Source organism: Macaca fascicularis, chromosome X (genome assembly GCF_037993035.2).
Source record: "Macaca fascicularis isolate 582-1 chromosome X, T2T-MFA8v1.1".
Classification (NCBI taxonomy): domain Eukaryota; kingdom Metazoa; phylum Chordata; class Mammalia; order Primates; family Cercopithecidae; genus Macaca; species Macaca fascicularis.
In genome coordinates this window covers 21355209-21378187 of record NC_088395.1, presented here as the reverse complement: position 1 = coordinate 21378187, position 22979 = coordinate 21355209, and the positions used below count along the sequence as shown (strand labels likewise).

Here is a 22979-nt window from a genome sequence, read left to right as displayed (position 1 = left end):
ACTATAGTTGGTTCCTGTGGTATTTAGTTCACAACTGATCTTTTTAAAGGAAAGTATAGAAAAAGTATCCAGCAAATGGCTCTAGTCATTATGTAGAAGAAAATGATAGTACATAAAATTCAAAGAAACTGAAACATTTTGCACAGGTAAGTAAAGAAGTCATATAAATTATAGACTTTTAGTTTTAAAAGACATCCTAGAGATAGAGTTTTGTCCAAATGTCTCATTGCACATATAAGAAAACTAAGAAACTAGGGCACAGCAAGGCATAATAACTTACCCACTCTAGTGAGCAGCTTTACTAAGACTCAAGACAGATATCCTAATTATAAATGACTGAGGTTACCAAAATACTTAAATATTTTTAAGAAAAAAAAGAATCCAAAGATGAACTATTAATATATGGTTCATATCTGAACTACTCTCGGACTCAATCTTTATTTTGATCACTTATCTATTCATCAAACATTAGTGAGTAATATGAGCAAGACATAGTGCTCAACACATTTTTGCAGACCCCAGACAATATAGAGAGATCCATTCCTACCAATTCTTCAAGACACAGTTCAAAATAACCATTTCTGTGATTCTTTCTCTGATTTCACTTGGCAGCATTTACTATTCTTCCCTTTGTCCATCCATGCAAATTACACCACTGTTTATAAAGATGAACCCCCACATGCTCTCCACACCTTGATGGCACCAAACTAGTTTATTTTAAAATTCTTCCAATACCTAGCACCATGCCTGAAACATAGCAGACATGAAGCAGAGGTCTGTTAAATGAACAAATGAATAAATGAATGAATAAATAAATCAGAACGAACAATCGATGACAAGCATATAGTTTGTAGCATCTTAACTGCATTTAAAATTGTTAAAATCTTTGTAATATGCAAATTACTGATAGTCTTGATCCCTTAAGACTCTCATATTTAATACCAAATGTGAAGCTGCTCCTGCACTCCAACTGCAAATATATATTATGTGTTTCACCTTTCACAAGAAACCAAAAGAAGGAGGGAAAAATATCAGTAAGTGATTAAATAGGGGAATTAGATGAAAAGAAGGTTGATTTTCAAAAAGCAAATGCTGGTAAAATGTTCAGATCAATAATAATTTGAGATTAAACTAATTCCACCTCAGTCTTCTTTAAAATAGCACAGCATAAGCATGCAATTGTCGGAATCTCTAAAAGAAAAAAAAATTAATACATTCAAAGCTCAGTACCTGCTTATATAATAATAGAATGGAAATCTGAAATAACCAAATGCAAGAATAATGATGTATTATGCTGTTCAACTCTATCACACTGATCATGTTAATAACATCCAGCATGATCACTTCATGCTTCTCTCTCTCTAACACAGATAGTTCTCTACAGCATGGCCTTTCTTAGCTTATTTAATTTTCATTACAACCTAGTGAGGTATGTAGTGCAGATAATTTGTTTCCAATTATAGTCGAAGAAATTGAAGCAATGAGAGGTTAAATGTCTTGCCCAAAATTATACTGCCATTAAGATGCAGAACTGGTTGTAAGACATAGGCCTGTGGACTTCTGACCCACTGCTTATGGTGGTTTGCAAATATGCTTCAGATTCACTTGTTAAAATAGAATCTCTTATTAAGAAATAGGCTGGTCTCCAGAATTTCTGATTTCGTAGGTCTGGGGTAGCGCCTGACAGTTTGCATATATAGCAAGTTCCCAAGGGAGGCTAATACTGGTGTCCAGGAATGTCACTGTGAAAATCACTCAGCTACCATGCTGCCCTTCCACTGAATTAAACTGAGTTACACTGGAAGTATTCAGAAAACCTGACTTATCTGATATTTATTTCTTACATGAGTTTAGTTTCTTTAAATAACCAAATCATTTGACAGATGGAAATGAATTCTTTCAGATGTCACAATAACTTGTCATGAATCAGAAAACACAAAGACAAATCTCTGGCTGAAAACACCTGATTTACTTTAAGTAAACAGCTATTCTAAACAACAAAAAAGTGAAATTTGAACAGAACCAATACGACTAACTCAGTATCTCTTTTAAATTGTATCTACTATCTGTTTATGTCCTTATCCTTAGATGTTAACCTCAATCATGTGAGATATGTAAATTGTTAGCAATGAAAGGGAAAAACGCACATAAAAATTTGAAAGGTTAAAATACTTACATTTTCTGTGGTTCCAGTAATTACATGGAGGCCATCATATGTAGATTTAATATACATACCCTAAGAAAAAGACAGCATCAGAAAATAAAGTGAAGCAATTGGAGAATTTTCAAGTACATTATAACCTCGTTTATATAAACAATTACTCTATCAAATTAAAACTGCCATGTGCCCCAGAAATAAATCCATGAAGACAGATGCTATCTTTAAACTGATGAGAAATTACTATCTGAACATTCTGGTTTCTAAAGTTTGTCTGAAGAAGCCATCTCAATTAAATAACTACTTGATAAATGAATTGCCTGTGAGACTTATAAAATGCAGCATGGTAATTCAATATTCCTAAGAAAGAACATCTCTCACTCCCCCCAAAAACCCATACTACATATTCTGTGGCAAAATAAAAGTTACAATGGGAAATTAAAATATTGGTATGTTATTAACTTATTATACTTGATATATTATACAATGGAAGGTAGTTTTCTTATGAGACACTTCAATTATAACTGGAGCCAGAAGAGTGATAAAATATAATTTACATAAATTTTCTCCTTCTATTTTGTAGTATCTTGTATTTTCCACCTTTCTTATTGATAAAGTTTTAATAATTACAGCCAATAATCTCTACATCAATAACTAAAAGGTAGTGTGTATCTCTGTAGCAATCCCTTCCTCCAGTAAAAAGGACAAGATTCTGCTTTCCATTTAAATAGAACCATTTTTAGAAAAAAACTTCATTAAAGTTTAAAAATTATACAGAAATCCTGAAACTGTATAAACTTTAAGAGCAAATGGAAACTTTAAATTATGGATAGTGATGGAACTTTAAAGGAAAAAAATCACAATAAAGGATTCACATTTTTAATATTAAATAATTGAAGTAAACCAGAACAAACTAGATGATTCAGTTAATGAATTTTTGTCCCCTCCAAGGAATATTGTTAGTTTAAATTCATTTTTGGGGAAAAACTACCCGAATTTTACCTATAAAAGTTTCAAAATACTGACTTCATAAATAAAAATACTAATATTAACTCCAAATCTGAAATATAGATTTAATAATAACAACCAACAATACCATTTCAGAAAAAGCATACATTTAGTACTTATATGAAGCAATTGCTACAATGTTAATTTCCTATACCTTTGTTAGTTATATATTTGGATACCTGAAAATACATCTGTTTTCACTGAAAATAAGAGATTAGAAAAATAAGTAGTAAATTTCAGAACTATTGAGAAATCACTGAGTAGACTTTAATTCTAAAAAGTCATTTCAGTAATATCATATGTCTAAAATGGCTGAGCCTAGATTGCTAATATGAAACAAAATGAATGCTTATCACTTTATATAAAACAAATAACCTTAACAAAAGTACAATCAGAATTTAATTAATGGATTGGCCAGTAGGTTTTGGCTATGACAACATGGTAATATTCAGACTTACACTGGTAACAGGTATATAACATACTTAATTTGAAGCTAACATTTACGCCATCATTTACTGATCGGTAAATATAACGATACTATTTTAGAACTTAGAGGAGGACAAGATCTTCGCAAATATTTTTCATTCAGGAATTAACAAGAGTATATCAGATTAATAAAGGATCTTAAAATACAGTCATGACGCATAATGACGTTTTGGTTAATAATGAACTATATATACGATGGTGGTCCCAAATAATTATGTAATGATATTTTTATTATACCTTTCCATTTTTAGATATGTTTAGATACACAGATACTTAACACTGTTACAATTGCCTACAGTATTCAGTACAGTAACATGCTATACAGGTTTGTAGAGTAGGGGCAATAGGCTCTATCATTTAGCCTAGGTTTGTAGTAGGCTGTACTACCTAGATTTGCGTAAGTACACTCTATGATGTTCACAAATGATGCAATCGCCTAAGGATGCATTTCTCAGAATGGAATCCCGTCATTAAATGAAACATGACTGCACATTTGTAAGAGCTAGAGAGTACATTTTTTGTGGGGTTTTTTTGTTTGTTTTTTTGAGATGGAGCTTCACTCTTGTCACCCAGGCTGGAGTGCAGTGGCAGGATCTCAGCTCACTGCAACCTCCACCTCCTGGGTTCAAGTGATTCTCCTGCCTCAGCCTCCAGAGTAGCTGGGATTACAGGCACTCGCCACCACGCTCAGCTAATTTTTGTATTTTTAGTAAAGACGGGGTTTTACCATCTTGGCCAGGCTGGTCTAGACCTTCTGACCTCAGGTGATCTGCCCACCTCAGTCTCTCACAGTGCTGGGATTATAGACATGAGCCACCATGCCCGGCCAACTTTTAGTTTTTGACATATATGGGTTGTGAGAGGATAAAGAGGAAAAAGTGAACAAAACAACGTATACTGTTTGGACACACAAAACAATTATCCATCATTATCTAGCACCATCATTAATATCTACTTGTTACAATGTACCAGGGATTGTTTTAAGTGTCTTGTACTTATTTCACAATATTCTATGTGGTGGAAACTATCATTATCTCTGTTTTAGAGATAAGGAAATTGAGGCTCAGAGAGGCTAGGGAGTCTGCCCAAGGTGGTGAAGCCAGCTTTCAAGCCCAGGCAGTCTGACTCCAGAGTCCACACTCTCAACCACTGGGCTCCTGATTTATGGATTTATTTACAGTTAGGAGAGTTGTACACCTTAACTTTTCTTATTAGAATATTTGACAACTGTAGATATTAAAGTCGAACATTCACTTTTTAACATCTGTTCTAAAAGACTAAGACCACTTTAGCAAACATGTAGTATGTGAAATGTAGCTAAAAGAATAACTGGGATTGACATTTTACAAATTCATTTCAATTACCCATCTCTCTTTCAGGCAGGATAGGTAGTCAAGGAATTAACATGTGCTTGGAATTTGGCAACTGTGGCGAATGTATGGTTAACACAGTAAGCCTCAGAATTCACATTGTAGTCAAGTTCATTTAAGCACAGCTAGGAAATTTCCCCTGGAGGGAGCATGTGCATTTTGATTTTACCTGTCCTCAAACTAAGCCTTTGCTCATTATAATAGTAAAAAGCACACCCCTGGGTGGAGACTTAAGATGTTAATGAGACATGCAACGTATGAACAGGCATGTACAGCTACTGTGCACGTGCACCCAGAGGACCACCCAGAACATGCTTACTAGTAACAGCTCTTCCCATCCCCTTATAAACAATCATGTAAGACTCCCATAAAGGGAGTCTCCCTAGTGCCAGTCTTGGTGGTCTCATCCTTAGGAGCAGCCTGCTCTGAATCCTCTCTCTGGGTGTACTGGCTATTCTGCACCTAACTTTCACAATATTCTTTTTCCTTTGCAATAAATTGCTCTATGCTACATCTCCTTTGCTGTGTTTCTCTTAAGTTCTTTTAAACTAAGAAGAACCGAGGTTTCACAACAGCTGTCAACATCTTGACAACTAAGCAGAAGTTGATTATATTTTTCTCCACGTATCTTTCAATACTGTGCACTATTACTACGAATTAAAGGTGTCTGACAAGAGTTCTAAATGATTCTATAAATGATGAGGTCATAAAGAAAGCCTAATATTTAAAGAAAAATGTTTAGAAAAGACACTGTAGTTATTGGGATAATAAAAAATCATGGAAACAGCATAGCTATAACTCTACATTCATCTGTGTATAATTATTACAAATAACAGGAACTTAACCAAGAATTCTAAGCCAAAGACAGTATCTAGTAGTTATAGGAAGAGGATCTCATCATGACAACATTGCAGAATTTATATTAAAGCTAATTTTTTCAGATGAATAAAATTTTTAAATGCTTAGAGATGTATCTACATATAGACATAAAGCAATAGGGTAGAAATAAAACAAATTTTTAAATGCCACAAGAATAAAGATATTTTGTTTTATGTAATATTTTCATTATAAACTCAATAAACCATGTTGTAACCGCTTTCAATAATCAAAATTGACTTCTTTGTCTTTTTTAATGTCCCTCTCATAGTAGTAACGAGAAAAATGGTCAGAAGTCAGGCACCAAAAGAAAGAGAAGAAATAAGTTGCTTGGTTGAGTTTCAAACTAATCATCTTCTGAATAAGAAAGGGTCCACAGAAATACATCTGATTCGTTGTTCACCTCTGAAAAAGGGCCAAACAGCAGGAGGACATGCAATTCAAATGGCTCTTTTGCTGGAACCACGACAAATACGGCTTTCCATTTCATCAAAACCTTCATTCCTCCTTTTCTCTCTTTTTAAAAACCCATTAATTAATTCTAGAGCTGACTTGCACAGCTCCCTCTCTCCTGCTCAGGTTGCCAAAATGACATTTGCTTCATTCTGTCTCCAAATGTTGGTTAACCAACAGGAGCCAAAACAACCTCTCAGTCAAGTTGGTAGAATAAGGCATATTTGGAGATGGTCCAAGTACCTAAATAGAAAAATAACTCCCTGAGGCCAAGAGGCTTCCCCAAGGATGATCCCAGTCCCTTCCTCTCTATTAGGCTCATGTTTTGGCTCTGATCCAATTTTGTTGTTTCAATAGCTCTCATTTTCCTTTAATTTTCTGCTAATTATTGTCTTTAAAAGCACTTTAGAAGAAAGTTTCATATGGTTCAATCATAACTAAGGTTGTTTCTCACCAGTCCTTACAATGCTTTAGGACTGTCAACCCTAAGAAATTCTAGGAGATTTGACTAATTAGAAAGCTGATAAACGATGTATCCAGTTTATCAGCAGGAGAACCAGTTACCTTTTGCCTATGAGACATGTTCTGCCCTAAAATTGGAAGAATACTTTCTGCAGATATTTCTAAGCTAATTAAATTTCATTAAATCTTGGTATTCTCCCACCGCTTTCTATTTCTTTTCTTCATTTATCATTTAGACATTTACTATGGCTAATTACCAAAATCCTAAATCAAAATCCTAAAATTGGCTTATTTCAAATGTGACTGACTAAACTTACTTAAACATGACTGAGTTTTAAAACGATACCTTGAATAAGCCATGTAATTCCTCTGTTTAGTACTTTCTCTTTGATATGAATCACAAAAAATAGTTTTATACTTAACTCTTTCTATTAATATTCAACATTTTAGGTTTTTCTTTTCCTTCCTTTCAATTCCCAGTGAAGTGCTGCCCATTGTCCTTTAAAAACAAATTTCTCTAAGTAATTTCAGTTTTAAAGTCATCCTCCTAAGCTTCTCATACCTCTCTTTAGCAATTCAAAATTTGAATGTGGAATAATAAAAAAAGCTTTGTTCAGATGTACTTCATTTAGATTTACCTAGACTTAAACCTTGCCTCTGTTATTCATTACCTATATGTGATACAGAGCAAACTAGTGAATATGTGCAATTTTATTTTCTCATTTGCAAAATGAGAAAATCAATATCTAGTCTATAGAGTTGTGAGAAAAATACCTGGCAAATGGTGGGCATTCGTTTCTTTTCTAGCTTTTTCCCAGACTGTTTAACTGAATCTGGTTCTTAGCATTTTAAGTTCCCAGATCTACCTCTTTCAAATGAAAACAATAAAGGACCTGTCCAGGGCTATACCTTCCTTAAAAAATCAAGATTTCATAAAGCCCATTAATTAGCATTATTTTGACTTACTTTATAAGGTTATTTCTCCCAATGATTTCAGTGGAAATTAGAGAAAAAAAAAAATCAGGCTTTTTTCTTTTTAGAACCACAGACTAAGAGCCAGAAGGAGCTTTAAAGATGATTTCCTCCTCTCCCTCACCTACATGACTAGATCAAGGCCAAGGTGGTTAAATTTACTCTCCCATCTCTTCAAGATCACTCTCGTAGTTATATTTTATGTAAGTTATTTGTATCTGGGTGTTCTGACTTCTAGTTTAATACAATGTTGTATTAGTTCATAATTTTTCACTCTAAAAATCATGCTTAGGGGACTTCCTTTCCCTTATAACTACTAAAAGGGGACATATAGAAAGGACCATCTTTAATGCTATAGATTGAAGTGTTTTTAAAATAAAACCGGACTTTGTAGAGGTAACTAAAAGGAATAAAAAGAATTTTAGATTATCATTACTTAAAAGAAGTTCATAAATGTAATCAGCATTAGATATAACACTTACAGATTACAATGATGGCATGCTACGTCTGATATGCTGATTTTCATCATATTCCTTCCCAGGAAAACACCCATAAAAGCCACAACAGCACTAGGAACTACAGATAACCAGAATTAATTTGCCACATATCCGGAGAAAACTTACTCTCTAGGAGAGATGGCATCAAACTGAAAAATCAGTGGTAGTCAATAAAGGCTTTGCCTTCTGAACAGTTATATAGAGGTATGAAAAAGAAAAGCCACAGAAAAAGTTAAACTTGCTTAGAAATCTTAAAGAATATATTATCTTAATTCAATTATTAATGCTAGTTGCCAAAATTTCTATTTTCCAAAAGATCATTACTTGGTAAATTCATATACAAGGAGAAAGTGGAAACACTATAGCACCAAACCAACATGTAATAGTAGTGTAGTAGTTAAGATATTCTCTAGCCAGTTTCTTGTTTTTTGTCTCAATATCAATTTTTATATGCTTTCTTCCTTAAGACTTATTTTTTAAAAAGTCTCTCTCTTGGGTTAAATCTAGAACCAATACACTTTTTAATCAGGTGAACAAAATATAAAACACGATTATATTTATTATTACATAATAAAAATACAACTCATAGACATCTAGTGTTGGCAATATCCACTTGCTTACTTACTCTTCTAAGAATGAATGTGACTTATAAAGAGTATCAGAGAATATTGTTTAGCTAACCCACCCTAGGGGAAGGAATAACTATTAAAACCAGGACAAACCAAAGTAAAACAAACAAAACACCTACTTCATGAGCAGGTAACACTGTGGTGTTTATTATAAAACTCTTAAACTTCCTTTAAACCTAAGGAACTTTGGTGGGGAGGGAGGTGAAAGAATGTAATTGAAGCTAAATGAGTACCAAATTAATTCAGAAGTCACCATTTTCAACTCTCCTTCATTTTCATTTATTTTAATAAAACTTCTTATGCAACACAAACTTCCACTACCATAACTCCTCTAGGAAAAAAATACCAAAATGTTCAGTGTCTGTTGAAATTCATAGATTCCCACATTCAGAGGCTGCTTTGTCCACATCACTAGCTGTCTACTGATGGATGGTGGTTTTGATAAACATAGTATCTCTTACCAGCCCTTCGCTTGGTTTGATGTTTGCTAGTTGAATCACTTCCAGGTGAGCAGACTGTGAAACCAGAGGATCTGATGACAGGGATATGATGTGGTCACAGACTCCAGAAAGAGTTTTACACTGGTAGCACAAAAAGAAAAATAGCTGTAGTAAATACGTGTTGTAAGTAACATATAAATCACCTTTTGTAATAATGTTTTTACAAGGAAAAATAAAAGAAACAGTAGAAGAAAGTAACTGGCATTTTATTCTGTAAAATCTGTACAAAGAAATTCAGGTGAAATGAAAACACATTTACACACAACACACCTATATTCTAAATTATGAATGTAAGAACTATATGCCAAAATATTCATTAGTTATGGTTATACTGTTTCTATTATTTGACTTACCATACCTACAAAAAATGATGGTTAAACAAACTTAATCTGAGAACCTCTTGATTACAGCCATAAGATTGAACTGAACACTATAAAAAATCTCGACGTCTTTTAATTCATGGTCAGAAAAGTTAAAAAAAGTCTGGCCAAGATCCAGGAAAGATGAATCTTCCAAATATGCTTAACAAACTCTTCCTACTTATTTATCTAGACTTTCCTGCTCAACTTTGTATAAAGTTTCCCACCTCTTCCAGGCAAAATCTCAATCCTGCTTTCTCAGCATTCTATGAACAATCTGAAACTGTGAAACTATTTTATTCTGAATCCCTCTGAGGCAGGTACCATGCCCTACTCATCTCTGTCTTCTTATCTTTTTCCCTCCACCTCTACCTACCACCTAGATCAGGTAGACAAATCCTAGAAAATACAAAGCATTCAATAAATATTAGTTGAATGAACTGAAGAGCAAATGAGCTTAAACAATTAGTAGAGTGGCTTTACTAAGGACAGAAAGCTAGTGCTTTTGTCAGGATAAATCCATTCATGCTAACTGTATGAAATACTAAATTTAAAATATGTGTTACAGCTATCATGGTATTTTAAGGCTTACAAATGGCAAAATCATGAAGAAAGTGGAACATGAATGAAGAAGCTTGAACTATACTGCCCTAAAATATGCTGGCCCTCAGATGCTTCACAGACTCTCATTGTATTTACTGAAGCCCAGTTTTCACCATCTGAAACTTTTTTTTTTGCTCTAACTATAGGAGGAACTACTATTTTGCAATCAAGGTATTATCATCTATCCATCTCCAACATGTTACGTTTGTTCTGTAGCCACTGTTATTAGTCTACTGTGAGGTAGACAGTGTGAACTCAAAATATCTGGGACAAATCTCGGTCAATTTAGGAAGTTTATTTTGCCAAGGTTAAGGACATGCCCATGACACAGCCTCAGTAGGTCCTGATGACATGTACCCATGGTACATGCTTCAGCTTGCTTTAATTTTAGAGAGACATGAGACATATATCAATATGTGTAAGATGTACATTGCTTCGGTCCTGTAAGGCAGGACAACTGGAAGTGGGGGCTTCCAGGTTAGAAGTAGATAAGAGACAAAAGGTTGCATTCTTTGAGTCTTTGATCAGCCTTCCACTGAATACACAATTTAGTCTGGCTCAGTGAATCTGCATTTTTATATAAGCAAAGAGGGCACAGGAAGCAATCAGATATGCATTTGTCTCAGGTAAGCCTCAGAGGAATGACTTTGAGTTCTGTCTGTCCTTTGTCCACAAGGTATTTCCTTGTGGGCAAATTGTGAGGGAGGTATGTAGCTTCTTATCTTTGTAGCTATCTTATTTAGAAATAAAATGGGAGGCAGGTTTGACTGACATTGTTCCCAGCTTGACTTTTCCCTTGGCTTAGTGATTTGGGGATCCTGAGATTTATTTTCCCTTCACAACAGATTCTCCTGTCTGGTCAAGATAATAAGAACTCTCTTTTTATTTACTATGTTCTGTCTTTGGTCCATGGCCTCACTTTGTGCTGGGCTCAGCTTCTTTACACTAAAGAAACTGTCATGTTAAATTTCCCTAATTGTGCTAGTGCTTTTGGCATCTGCTTCTCAAGTCTGTACGTTTATTGTGTCTATCAGCCCCTAAAGATAGACACACAGCCTCATGGTACCAATACCCATGGAATGGACATGGGCTTCATCTGAAGACAGATGTGGGCAATCGCCACACTGCCAATGATTGCTGTGTGACTATAAACAAGTTATTTTATATCCTTGAGATTCACCTTCCTCAGATAGAAAATGAAATGAGCTAATAAAGATTACTTTATATGGCTGACAGGCTAAGACATGATAATGCATTAAAAAGAGTCCAATATGGTTCCTATCCAAAAAAGACACCCAATAAATGCTTTTTCCTCCTCTGTTGCTTTCTCAACCCTCAAAATGCTGGAATCCTACTCATGGTATGAATTATCTCATTATTCTTAATTGAATTACCTTGCTGACCATCTTACAATGATCAGTAATTACACTGGTTAGTCTAGCTGCATGGCCATGATGGAGAGTTCACATCTGTTTACTCTCTCTGATGTTCAGGTCTCAATGCTCTTAGATACAATGAAGGTATTTCCTCTGAAAAGCTGCTAGGCAAAGTGCCAACAGGAAGATCATTCCCCTGAAATAGGGAACCCTTCAGGGCCAGCTTTGTGGGAAGGTGACTTGTGCAGTTGCACATGGGCCTACACTTGGTTTTATGCTCTGCTGTTGCAGAAATGCTTGGCATTTTCATTTTGCACTAGGTCTCACAAATTATGTGGCCCATCCTGGAATCCCATTCTCTGTATTTTTAAAAATTTGTCTTAAAAATATTCATCAGTAGCCATGGAGAAAGGACAGAATGGCAGTACTTAACATATAAAAACTGGCTGCAGTTCAAATTCTATGTTTGACAGGAAGAAAAATACTATGGCAGAATTAAATCTTTTAACTATTCCTTCCCTTCCCTATGTGGTTCTATTTTCATTCTTATTTTCTCTTTATCTCAAGTGGGGGAGATAACATTGTGAATGCTGAAAGGTTTCTATACAGGATACTTGGATAGCATGCTAATCTGAAGGGTACAAAGTCAGTATGTTAAAAAGAACCTTTGTGGTTTCTACAAATTGAAGCATATTTCAAAAGAGTCCAATATATAAATAGGAAAGTAATGGACACATATAAATGGTGCTCTCTCTCTCTCATATATATATATATTTCTTACAACATTTAAGGCCTCATACAATACTCTTGTAATGAGCAATAGTAGCTCTCCTATTCAGGCACTGGTAGTTTTATAGAAGTGAGGTGGAAAAAGGAAAGGCAGAAATACCAGACTGTAGACATTTTAGGGAAAAGAAAATACCAATTAAATTCATCATATTAACTTGTAAAAATGTCTTCTCAGCTTCCTCTTGAGTAATTTTGTTTGCCAAATGCTTGCTATGTGCTAGGTGCTGCTAGAAATGCAAAGGTGAGTAAAACACATTGAGTTTACCAGCAAAGCTATCAGGACTTAATAGATTAAAGATCTTAAAAAATAGAATTAGAAAAGAAATCCCATTAGAACTTTGCTTCCTGTTTTAGAGATAGTATACTAGAACCTTTATATTGTAGCATTTGGCACTTAACTAAATAAGGCAATTAGAAGGGGTATAAAATGGCCTTGTTTTACATGCTAATTCTATGCTCATTACTGCATCATACATCAAGTTACTGCAGGAAACCACATTAGCAGTTCCAGGGAAGTTATTTAACGTATCTTATAAAAGCTGAATTTGGTCAATGCTACTCATTAAGTGAAATCATGTGAGATATTATATTATTATAATTTATATTTTAAAACACAATATTATCTATTACTACCTAAACATATTCTAGAAAAAGAAAATTATAAAATAGCAAGAAAAATACATTTTTATTATAATTCAACAACATTATTATTAGATATAATTTGTAGATCACCTACCATGTGTCTGGCACACTGCTAAATACTTCATATTTATTATCTCATTTATCCTAATAACAACTTCCTAAAGTAGGTATTATAGCCAGTTTAACAGATGTGAGAAGGAAGCTAAATAAATAGACCAAGGTCATTAACATGGCAGAAAGACTTGAATTCCTAATCATTATTGTGCTAATTCTGTTTCTATGCTTAGCTCTGAACTTCTTTTTTTGATCAATTTCATTTTGTATTGTTTAAAAATCAATGTCTGCATTAGATGGATGTTATATAACATGTTTAAACTACATAGTATAACAAAATATAAGGCAGGCTTGCAAGTGTTTTTGCAATTCAGAATGTAGTTTAGATAAGGAATATTAGAACTGAGACTGTGAAAGACATGGCTCTCTGGGAAAACTTAAAGCAATTTTACCAGCAAAAGGACAACTCTATGCTAGCTAGAAGATGACTAGTAACCATTATTTAAAGAGGATTATTTGCTATTTTTGCAATATTCATACCAAATTATTTTATTTTTTACTTTATTTTATTTTTGAGATGGAGTCTCGCTCTATCGCCCAGGCTGGAGTGCAGTGGTGTGATCTTGGCTCACTGCAACCTCCGCCTCCTGGGTTCAAGCAATTCTCTTGTCTCAGCCTCTTGAGTAGCTGGGACTACAGGCGCATGCCACCACGCCTGGCTACTTTTTGTGTTTTTAGTAGAGACGGAGTTTCACCATATTAGTCAGGCTGGTCTTTATCTCCTGACCTCAGGTGATCCACCTACTTCGGCCTCCCAAAGTGCTGGGATTGCAGGCATGAGCCACCGCGCCCAGTCCCCAAAGTATTTTAAATTATATTTATCTTTATTTCTAAAAATAGAAGAAAAATTTGTACCTAAAAATAAAGACTAGTAAATGATATGCCTTAAATAAAGCTACAGAGAACATGAAATGGAAATAAATGTTTAACTGACTTTCTGGATTCTGTTATAAATTACCCAAGGTGACAAAGGATTAATGACTGAATAACAGTTAACAGACAAGGGTAGCCATGACTTAATCTTTTAAAACTGAAGAGTTTCATATGCTGAATTTTATGGTATTGTGTGATATTTTTCTCAGGTAGTTTATATTAATTTCAAATATGAATATAATACATCATATTCTCAGGCTGAAATGCAAAGTTTTTGTATTCTGTTCTATACTATCTATCTGTGCACACACACACACACATATATATATACACACACACATATACTGGTTTACCTAAATACAAGTTTTAAAGGGAAAAAAGATCTGAGCAGAGCATATTTAGCATAAAATAAAGCAACATTTTAATGTGGGGATTCAAAAATTAATAACCCCACATTAAGACATTAACCAATAATAAGATAGCATTCTTTCATTATGTCTGAATAGATTTCTTTCATTATCTCTGAATTTATCAGATACTTTTAAGATTAATACATGAAGTTTTAGCTATTATTATTATTATTTTTTTGAGATGGAGTCTCACTCTGTTGCCCAGGCTGGAGTGCAATGGCATGATCTCGGCTCACTGCCACCTCCGCCTCCCGGATTCAAGCTATTCTCCTGCCTCAGCCTCCTGAGTAGCTGGGATTATTGGCGCCTGCCATTACACCCAGCTAATTTTTTTGTATTTTTAGTAGAGACGGGGTTTCACCATGTTGGCCTGGCTGGTCTCAAACTCCTGACCTCATGATTCGCCCACCTCTGCCTCCCAAAGTGCTAAGATTACAGGCGTGAGCCACTGCACCTGGCCAGCTATTGCTTTTTAAAAAAAGAAATGCAGAAAGTGTTCTAAGTGCAAACAGTGGTAAAAAGATAAGGGACAGAAAAAAACTCTCACATCAGTCTGGAAGCCCACTTAGGCACTATTGAGCTACTTAAAGTATTTTTATTTGCTTTTCTAAATAAGTGGGGTACTGTTCAATTATTCTTCCAAGTATACTGGAACAAATGAATAAAAATATCTTTAGAATAAAAAATCGAAAAAATTCATTTGATGCAGGAAAGAACTGAAGGCTGATAAGGTTAAAAAAAGCTTTACAAAAGGAGATTTATACTTTTTGGGTATATACAAGGAAGAAGGGTATAAAATATAAAATCAAGATAAATTAAGGAAGCAACAGATGGATATACATCTTAAGATGGCAACAATGATGTGAAAGTTACAATTTAAATACAGTTTAAATAATTCAGGCTTATTAGCAATAGCATGGAAAATAGTAATGAAAGTTTATTTTGATAAACAGTGTAAACATGTTTAAATATTTATTGATATAGTATTTCAATTAAAATGTCTAAAGAATAAAGTATGGGTTTTTTGATTTTTTTTTTTTTTTTTTTTTGAAACGGAGTCTCTCTCTGTCGCTAGGGCTGGAGTGCAGTGGTGTGATCTCAGCTCACTGCAACCTCCGCCTCCTGGGTGCAAGCGATTTTCCTGCCTTAGCCTCCCGAGTAGCTAGGACTACAAGTGCATACCACTATGCCCAGCTAATTTTTTGTATCTTTAGTAGAGACGGGGTTTCACTGTGTTGGCCAGGCTGGTCTCGAACTTCTGACCTCGTGATTCACCTGCCTCGGCCTCCCAAAGTGCTGGGATTACAGGCGTGGGCCACTGTGTCTGGCCAGTATGTTTTTATTTTATTGTTTTATTTGAATATTAGTATAATTCAGTATTATAAGTTCTGCAATTCTGTACCAATGTAGGATGACATTTGCATTGTACTGGGGGAACAAGGGAGGCTTTATTTTTTACAAAATATCATACATTTATTCTGATAGTAAATTGTGAGAATTCTAAGTATACACCTCACTAAATATAGTATGTTTAGTATCTTAGTACTTTACAGATCTCTGTTGAGCTAGAAATTTTGCACTCTTATGATGGTTCCCTAACAAGACACAACTGTTGAACAATCGTAGGTAACTCTGAAAGAGTAACATTCACAAACAGAATTTAAATTAGTATTTAAAATTATTATTCTATATACAAATTATCCAACATGGGAAGAATTTCTTGTTCATACAAGTACAGAGAATTGAAGGAGAAACAACTTTTTAAACTTGAAAAACTAATGTTAATAGAATAAAATTCCAATTTTAACCCAATATTAAAATTATATTTATATACAGCAAAGATTAAGATTTTCAAATAGCTTCAGAAAGCAAATAGTTGCAAGTAAATAAAGGTCTTGTGAACTTCATCCCAATAAGGCCTGGAAAACTCCTACAGTCCCTTTACATGTCAAACTTTCATGATGGGGAAAAACACAACAAAAATCACCAGCCTTCATTAAGCCATTCATACCTTCAACAATCACTAAATGTCTGTTACATGATTCAAATGCCAACTACCACACTCAAGGATTTCATAGCGTGGGACAGTGTTTCTGCTAATGTATTTGGTTTTGTGCTTAACATCACTGACATTGAGCATGCTGCCCTTGTGTTCCTGATAACAGAAAAGAAGCAACGACCCCTAAGAGCCTATTATGCATTAAAATTAGTAAGTCAAAATTTATTATCTTAAAAGCATCACTTCCTCCTAATTTCTTACATTTTCCCACATTAAAACTTAAAGGTCCTAAAGTTTATTGACAGTGTTAGTCCTGTTACTACAAGCTTCTAATTACTTAAATCCTTATATTCATAGAATTTTGAGACAGATGATTTGAAATCATTTTGTTCAATCTTCCTGAATGACACTTAGGGATCCATGAGAGGTTAAGTGACATGCACAAGTCACACAACAAAGTTAATGGAAAAGTCAAGACTAAAACCCGGAAGTGCTGATGTTTAGCCAAATGCTCTTTTCACAATGACACGTTGTTGCCTTTAGTCAAAAAAGTCTTTATAATAAATAAGACATGAATCAAATAAGTTACGAGGCAATATAGTACCTTACATTTAAATTCTCAAAAGAATTGTTTTTATATTTATTCTCTGCTGGCTACTAGTCTCTTACTGGCTTTAAAAAACGCATTTTTTGGGCCAATTTTTAATCTCTGCTGCCAGAGAGGCCCTTTCTGCTAATAGATAGAAACTCTTTTGCTCAACTTATGAATGACTTGTAGTCTTTTGGATATGGTTGACCTGAATTGGACTGAACTCCACCATATTCCAGCTGAGTGGGTCATTACTGGAATGAGACATTTGCTCTTCAGAGAACAACTTTATTTTTATTTTTTTCTTGGGATGGAGTCTCACTCTGTTGACCAGGCTGGAGTGCAGTGGTGCGATCTCGGCTCACTGCAACCTCCACTTCCTGGGTTCAAGTGATCCTCCTGCCTCAGCCTCCCGAGTAAATGAGACTACAGGCAGGTGTCACCATAATTTTTGTATTTTTAGTAGAGACAGGGTTTCGCCATGTTGGCTGGGCTGGTCTCGAACTCCTGACCTCAAGTGATCTGGCCTCCCAAAGTGTTGGGATTACAGGCGAAAGCCACCGCGTCCGGCCAGAGAACAACTTTAGAATGAAGGAAATACGCAAAAGAACATCACATCAAGGATCAGCACCACACTACCCAGGAAATACACTAGCAAATTGTGCAATGGAATCAAATCCACACTTTTCTTTAGATTCTTGCAACTGTATCATATTTAATAGTATCACTTTTTCTACATTTTGGTCAAATAAATTTTTACATAAACTACAAAAAAAATGCATTTTTTGTTTTTGTTCTTTTTGAGTTGAAATTTAAATTAATGATACTGTATTAGGTATCTATAGCTGTGTAACAAATTACTACAAGGTTGGAGGCTTAAAGAAACACATATTCTCAGTTTCCATGGCGCAGGAGTCCAGGCACTGGAACCAGTTCCTGGTCTCACAAGCAGAAACCAAGGTGTCAACTTGGCTGTATTCCTACAGGGAGGTGTAAGTAAGGAAGAATCTGCTTTCAAGTTCATTCAGGTTGTCAGCAGAATTCATTTCCTTGTGGCTGTATGACTGAGGTCCCCACTTTCCTGCTGGCTGTCATCTGGAGATTGTTCTCAATTCCCAGAGGCCGTCCTCGGGTCCTCACTGTGTGACTCCCTCCACAGGTCCTCTCACAACATGGCAGCTGATTTCTTCAAGGCCAGCAAGAGAATATCTGCCTCCTCTGAATCTTGTTTTAAAGGGCTCACATGATAAGTTCAGGCCCACCAAGATAATCTCCCTTTTAAGTATATTAAAGTCAACTGACAAGAGACCTTAAATATATCCTTGAAATTCCTTCACATTTGCCATAGATCAAAACCTAATCATGAGAGTGAAATTCATCATATTCCCTGGTCTCAACCACACTGAAGAAGAAGGCAATTATATACCAGGGGACAGGAGTCCTGGGGGTCATCTCAGAATCCTGTCTACCATGAATGCCAAAGGAAAATTACCAATAGAAAGACATAAAAGAAAGTCACTGAAATTAAATGTCTATAATTTATGACCTTAAAATTAGATTTCGAGGTCATCTATAGAGTCAGCTATAGTATAGTGATTAAAAGCCTCAGACTGAATAGTAACTTCACCACTTACTAGCTCCAAGATCTGGGGAAAGTTGCTTAATCCTTTTCTGTGCCTCAAGTTTCCTTATGTATACAATTGGGATAAAAATAATACTGATCTCACTGTATTGTGAGGATGACTAAATGAAACAATAACTGATATTTATTGAGAGCTTACTATATTTTAAGTATTCTTCTAAGTCATTTACACGTATTAACAAATTTAACCCCCACAACCTCCCTAAGGTAGCGATAATCTGTACAATTATCGCTATTGTACAGATGTAGGAATGGAGGCACAAAGATGTTAAAAACTTGCTCAAGGTCACTCAACTTTTAAATGGCAGAGCCAAGTTACAGCCAGGCAGTTTTGCTTCAGTTCCTGCTTGCTTAACCACTGTGCTTTCAACATTGGCATGTAACTATGAAATATTTTAATGCCTAATAAGCCCAACATTGAGATAATAATACAGCCTAAAAATTGCACTTTAAAATAATAATCAACTAAGAATAAGGTCAATGCCAAAACAGTGAGAAAATGTCAGTCCCAAATGTACACCTCCTTTGATGAGCAAGAAGTGGACCCATGACACTTCCAACCTGCTTTCAGCTACTTACCTGAAACAATCTGGTATGAATTAAGAGTTGGGACAAGAGGCTCCACCACTACTCTCCCTTCTGATAGGGAAATAGAGTAAGCTGGAAACCAGAATTGGATCTGGGACAATCTCAATTCTATTTATCTGCTGTTTCATAGGCAGGAAACAGAGACAAGCAGACTTGTGGCAGGTTCCAAAGAAGACGAGAGATCACTCATTAGAGGACACACGACTTTCAGGTTCAAGAAAAAGAACAGACTGGACATATTGATAGCTCATCTAAGATGTAGGTTATTAGAAAAGTGTTTTGATTTTAGTTTGGATTTTATATTCAAAAAGCAAGAGTGAAGCAGTTCATTATAATTAGATAAGCTTCTGGAAATTTAAGGCACTATACATAGATATATATACACACACACACACACACACACACACATACACTTTATGGATAAATAGGGAACAAACGGCAGAGACCTGGGAGCGATGTCTTCACTTACAGTTGAGAAATGTGAAGCAGCTATATGTAGTTTTATGGAGGTAAGAGCTAACCACACTGTGTCAGTTATGAGTTTTGTGGCTCTCAGCTCTAAATTCATCCTTTAGAGATTGCTCTGTGACAATGGATTGGACTCTAAGCATTTATCTTGTACAGTAAGCACAATGTTAAGTTTTTGTCAATAGAGGGCAGTGGAGGGACACTGCAAGGAGAAGAAGGCTTCTAGGTTCCCATGGGCTTTCTTTTATTTTTTCCTGCTCCTATTGCAGGGTCCACTAGCAGTACATGTGTGTGGGGATATCGGTAGTGCTGTGCCCCAGCCGCATGTCTAGATCATGTAGTCCCACAGTGACGTTGCAGCCTCAGCCTGGGCTCAGTGATCACCATCCTGAGGCTATCTCAACATGCTCTCCAGACCTCTTACTCACAGCATCATCCTAACTCTTGCTGTGAACCTTCCCAGCAATATCACTTGCCTACATCCTTGAAGGCTGTCTTCCACTTGCCTGGCAACTGAGGATAAGCTCTGATCTAGGCAACCCAGTGAAGCTGCAGCCACACCTTCTCAGCCTTGGGAAGGGTGTTCCACTTAAAAGATATCCTTCCTTGGGTACTATTTCTCAGTTGTAGGACATGGTTTAGGGCGTTCTTTACCTGTTCGCAGGTATTTCTTATCATAATTTATAATTATTTATATCAAACTTCCTTTAAGTTACTGTGTGGCTTCTGTTTCCAGACTGATTCAATTACCTTGTTAAAGAAATCTTTACATTGACAGTGACTGTAACTGTACTTTAAAAAAATGTACAGCATTGATCCAGTTATCTCACTACTAGGTATCTACCCAAAGGAAAATAAATCATTATATCAAAATTCACAACAGCAAAGATAAGGAAGTAAATAAGCTAAGTGTCCATCAACAGACTGGATTAAAATGTGATATATATGTGTGTACATATATGTCTCTGTGTGTGTGTGTGTGTGTGTGTGTGTGTGTGTGTGTGTGTGTGTATACACACCATGGAACACTACTCAGCCATAAGAAGTATAAAATCATGTCTTCTGCAGCAACATGGATGGAACTGGAGGCCATTACCTTAAGTGAAATAACTCAGAAAGAGAAAGTCACATACCACATGTTCTCACGTATAAGTGAGAGCTAAAAAAAATGTATACATGTGGACATAGACTGTGAAATGATAAACACTGGGGACTTAGAAGAGTGGAAGGGTGGGAGGGGGTAAGGGGTGAGAAATGACTTAATGGTTACAGTGTACACCATTCAGGTTATGGCTACACTAAAAGCCCAGACTTCACCACTATGCAATATATCCATGTATCAAAACTGAATATGTGCCATCTAACTTTATTTTTACAAATATATAGTGTCCTTGGTCATATATAGAGTGGTCTCAAATAAAGACAGTCCTTCAATTTATCACTTTATGTGGCCATACTGCTTTCTAATATCTTATGAATTTGTCATCTAAGAATTATGGCATTTAGACCTTAAAAGTCACAGATACTCCAAGGCCTCAACTTAGTCAGAAAGGCTAACTTAGCTTGTTTACAGCTAGTAAATGCCAGAACGGGGTCAGGACACCTATCCTTTTAACTCTCAGATTGGTGCTCTTTCTACTATATTATTCTACCTCACTTGACTCTCCAGCAAAAATGAATATTACTGTGAGGACAAGAATTGTACTCTCAGAGTCAGTATGAATATGAAAGCATTTTGCAATGCATAATGTGTTCAGCAAATGTAATGTTAGCAAGAACACCTATATAAATAAATATACTGCCTTATAAAATGTTTATCTAAATCATAATCAGAAACAGTAAAACCAGATTATTTTAATTCTTCGTATAGGCCACACACATTTTCTTTTTGTCCCAGGAAAGACAAACATTTTCTACCTCTATCATGTTATATCTGGATTTCTCCTTTTTCCTTTCCTGCATGAAGCATCATTGTGGAGAATTTATAGTTAAAATAATTTGCAATGCAATTAACCGCCAAAGTGTCAAAATCTGAAAATAATGTAATATAACACCAAAGAGTCCAATGCCTATTTCAGCAATATTGTTAGCACATTTCTTCAGGCTAACCGCAAAGATAATAAAGGGGGCTGAGATAGAAGGGTCACCTTAACTTCGAAAACATAAAGAAGCATCTTACGCTTTTCATCTATAAAACTCAGTATTAGAGTTGATGTTTTAGTGAGACTGACCATAATTTACATGTTCAAATGCTACAGTTACCACCAAAATCTCAACCATACTGAAAAAAAATTCAGTTTGCATTTGGACCAAGATCATAGCTTTTAGAAGAGTCTGGGCTACGACTGGCAAAAGCTGCCTCATCACAGCATCAGAGACCTCCTGAAGACCAGTTAAAATTATCTTTAGGGATTTTTAAGTCACTAGAGTACCACTGTTTTCAAGAAATCTCTAAAGATAAGATATTAACATTAATATGATCACTTTTATTTCATTTTGGGGCATGCTGCTACCCTAGTACTTAAACATATCCTCAAGGTTTTGATCCATCAGAATAGGAAAGCTATACTTCTATAAATGATATGATATAGATGTCAGGGCAAAGATTAAAATGAGCCCTTTACTTTCTCCTCCACGCTCCTCTCTTACATCTAACTGTTGGCTCTATGCAGTTTAAGCTATTTCTAGTCTGGATAGCACAGAAGACATAATAATCTCACTACAGATGGAGTTTAAGGGCAAGGAATTCATAAATTTAAAGAAAGGAAAAAATTACACAGAATGTTTATGAAATAAAACAAATACTTAACATGCTAAAATAAGCCTAATTCATGATCAAACCTAAATTAACAAAAGAAAAAAATAGCTTGGAGGAAAAAAAAAGAGACAGAAAGAAGAGAAGAAAGCATTCCTGAGAATGTTCTGTAAACTGTAAAGTACTATATAATTAGAAGATAATATTAGCACTAAAATAATAAAATAGGTATTTGCTATATTTATTATATTTACAAAAACAATGGGGTAAAATGCTAAAATACAAAGTGCCATATACAAGGTCATACCTTTGGCTAATGTAAAAGGTGTTTTTGAGCTCAGAACAATCTGATTTAAACAAT

General features: G+C 35.2%; 1 protein-coding gene across 8 annotated transcripts in view; it reads right to left on the bottom strand.

The window, feature by feature from the left end:
- The window catches only part of CNKSR2 (connector enhancer of kinase suppressor of Ras 2), a 286232-nt gene that overhangs the window by 153613 nt on the left and 109640 nt on the right, over positions 1–22979 (bottom strand). For all 8 annotated transcript variants that reach the window (XM_005593153.5, XM_005593154.5, XM_045383816.3 and 5 more), the window contains exons 6-7: positions 9373–9492; positions 2177–2236 (exon numbers count right to left, since the gene is read on the bottom strand). In XM_005593153.5, the coding sequence (XP_005593210.2) occupies positions 2177–2236; positions 9373–9492 (180 nt within the window). The remainder of the gene's footprint in view (positions 1–2176; positions 2237–9372; positions 9493–22979) is intronic.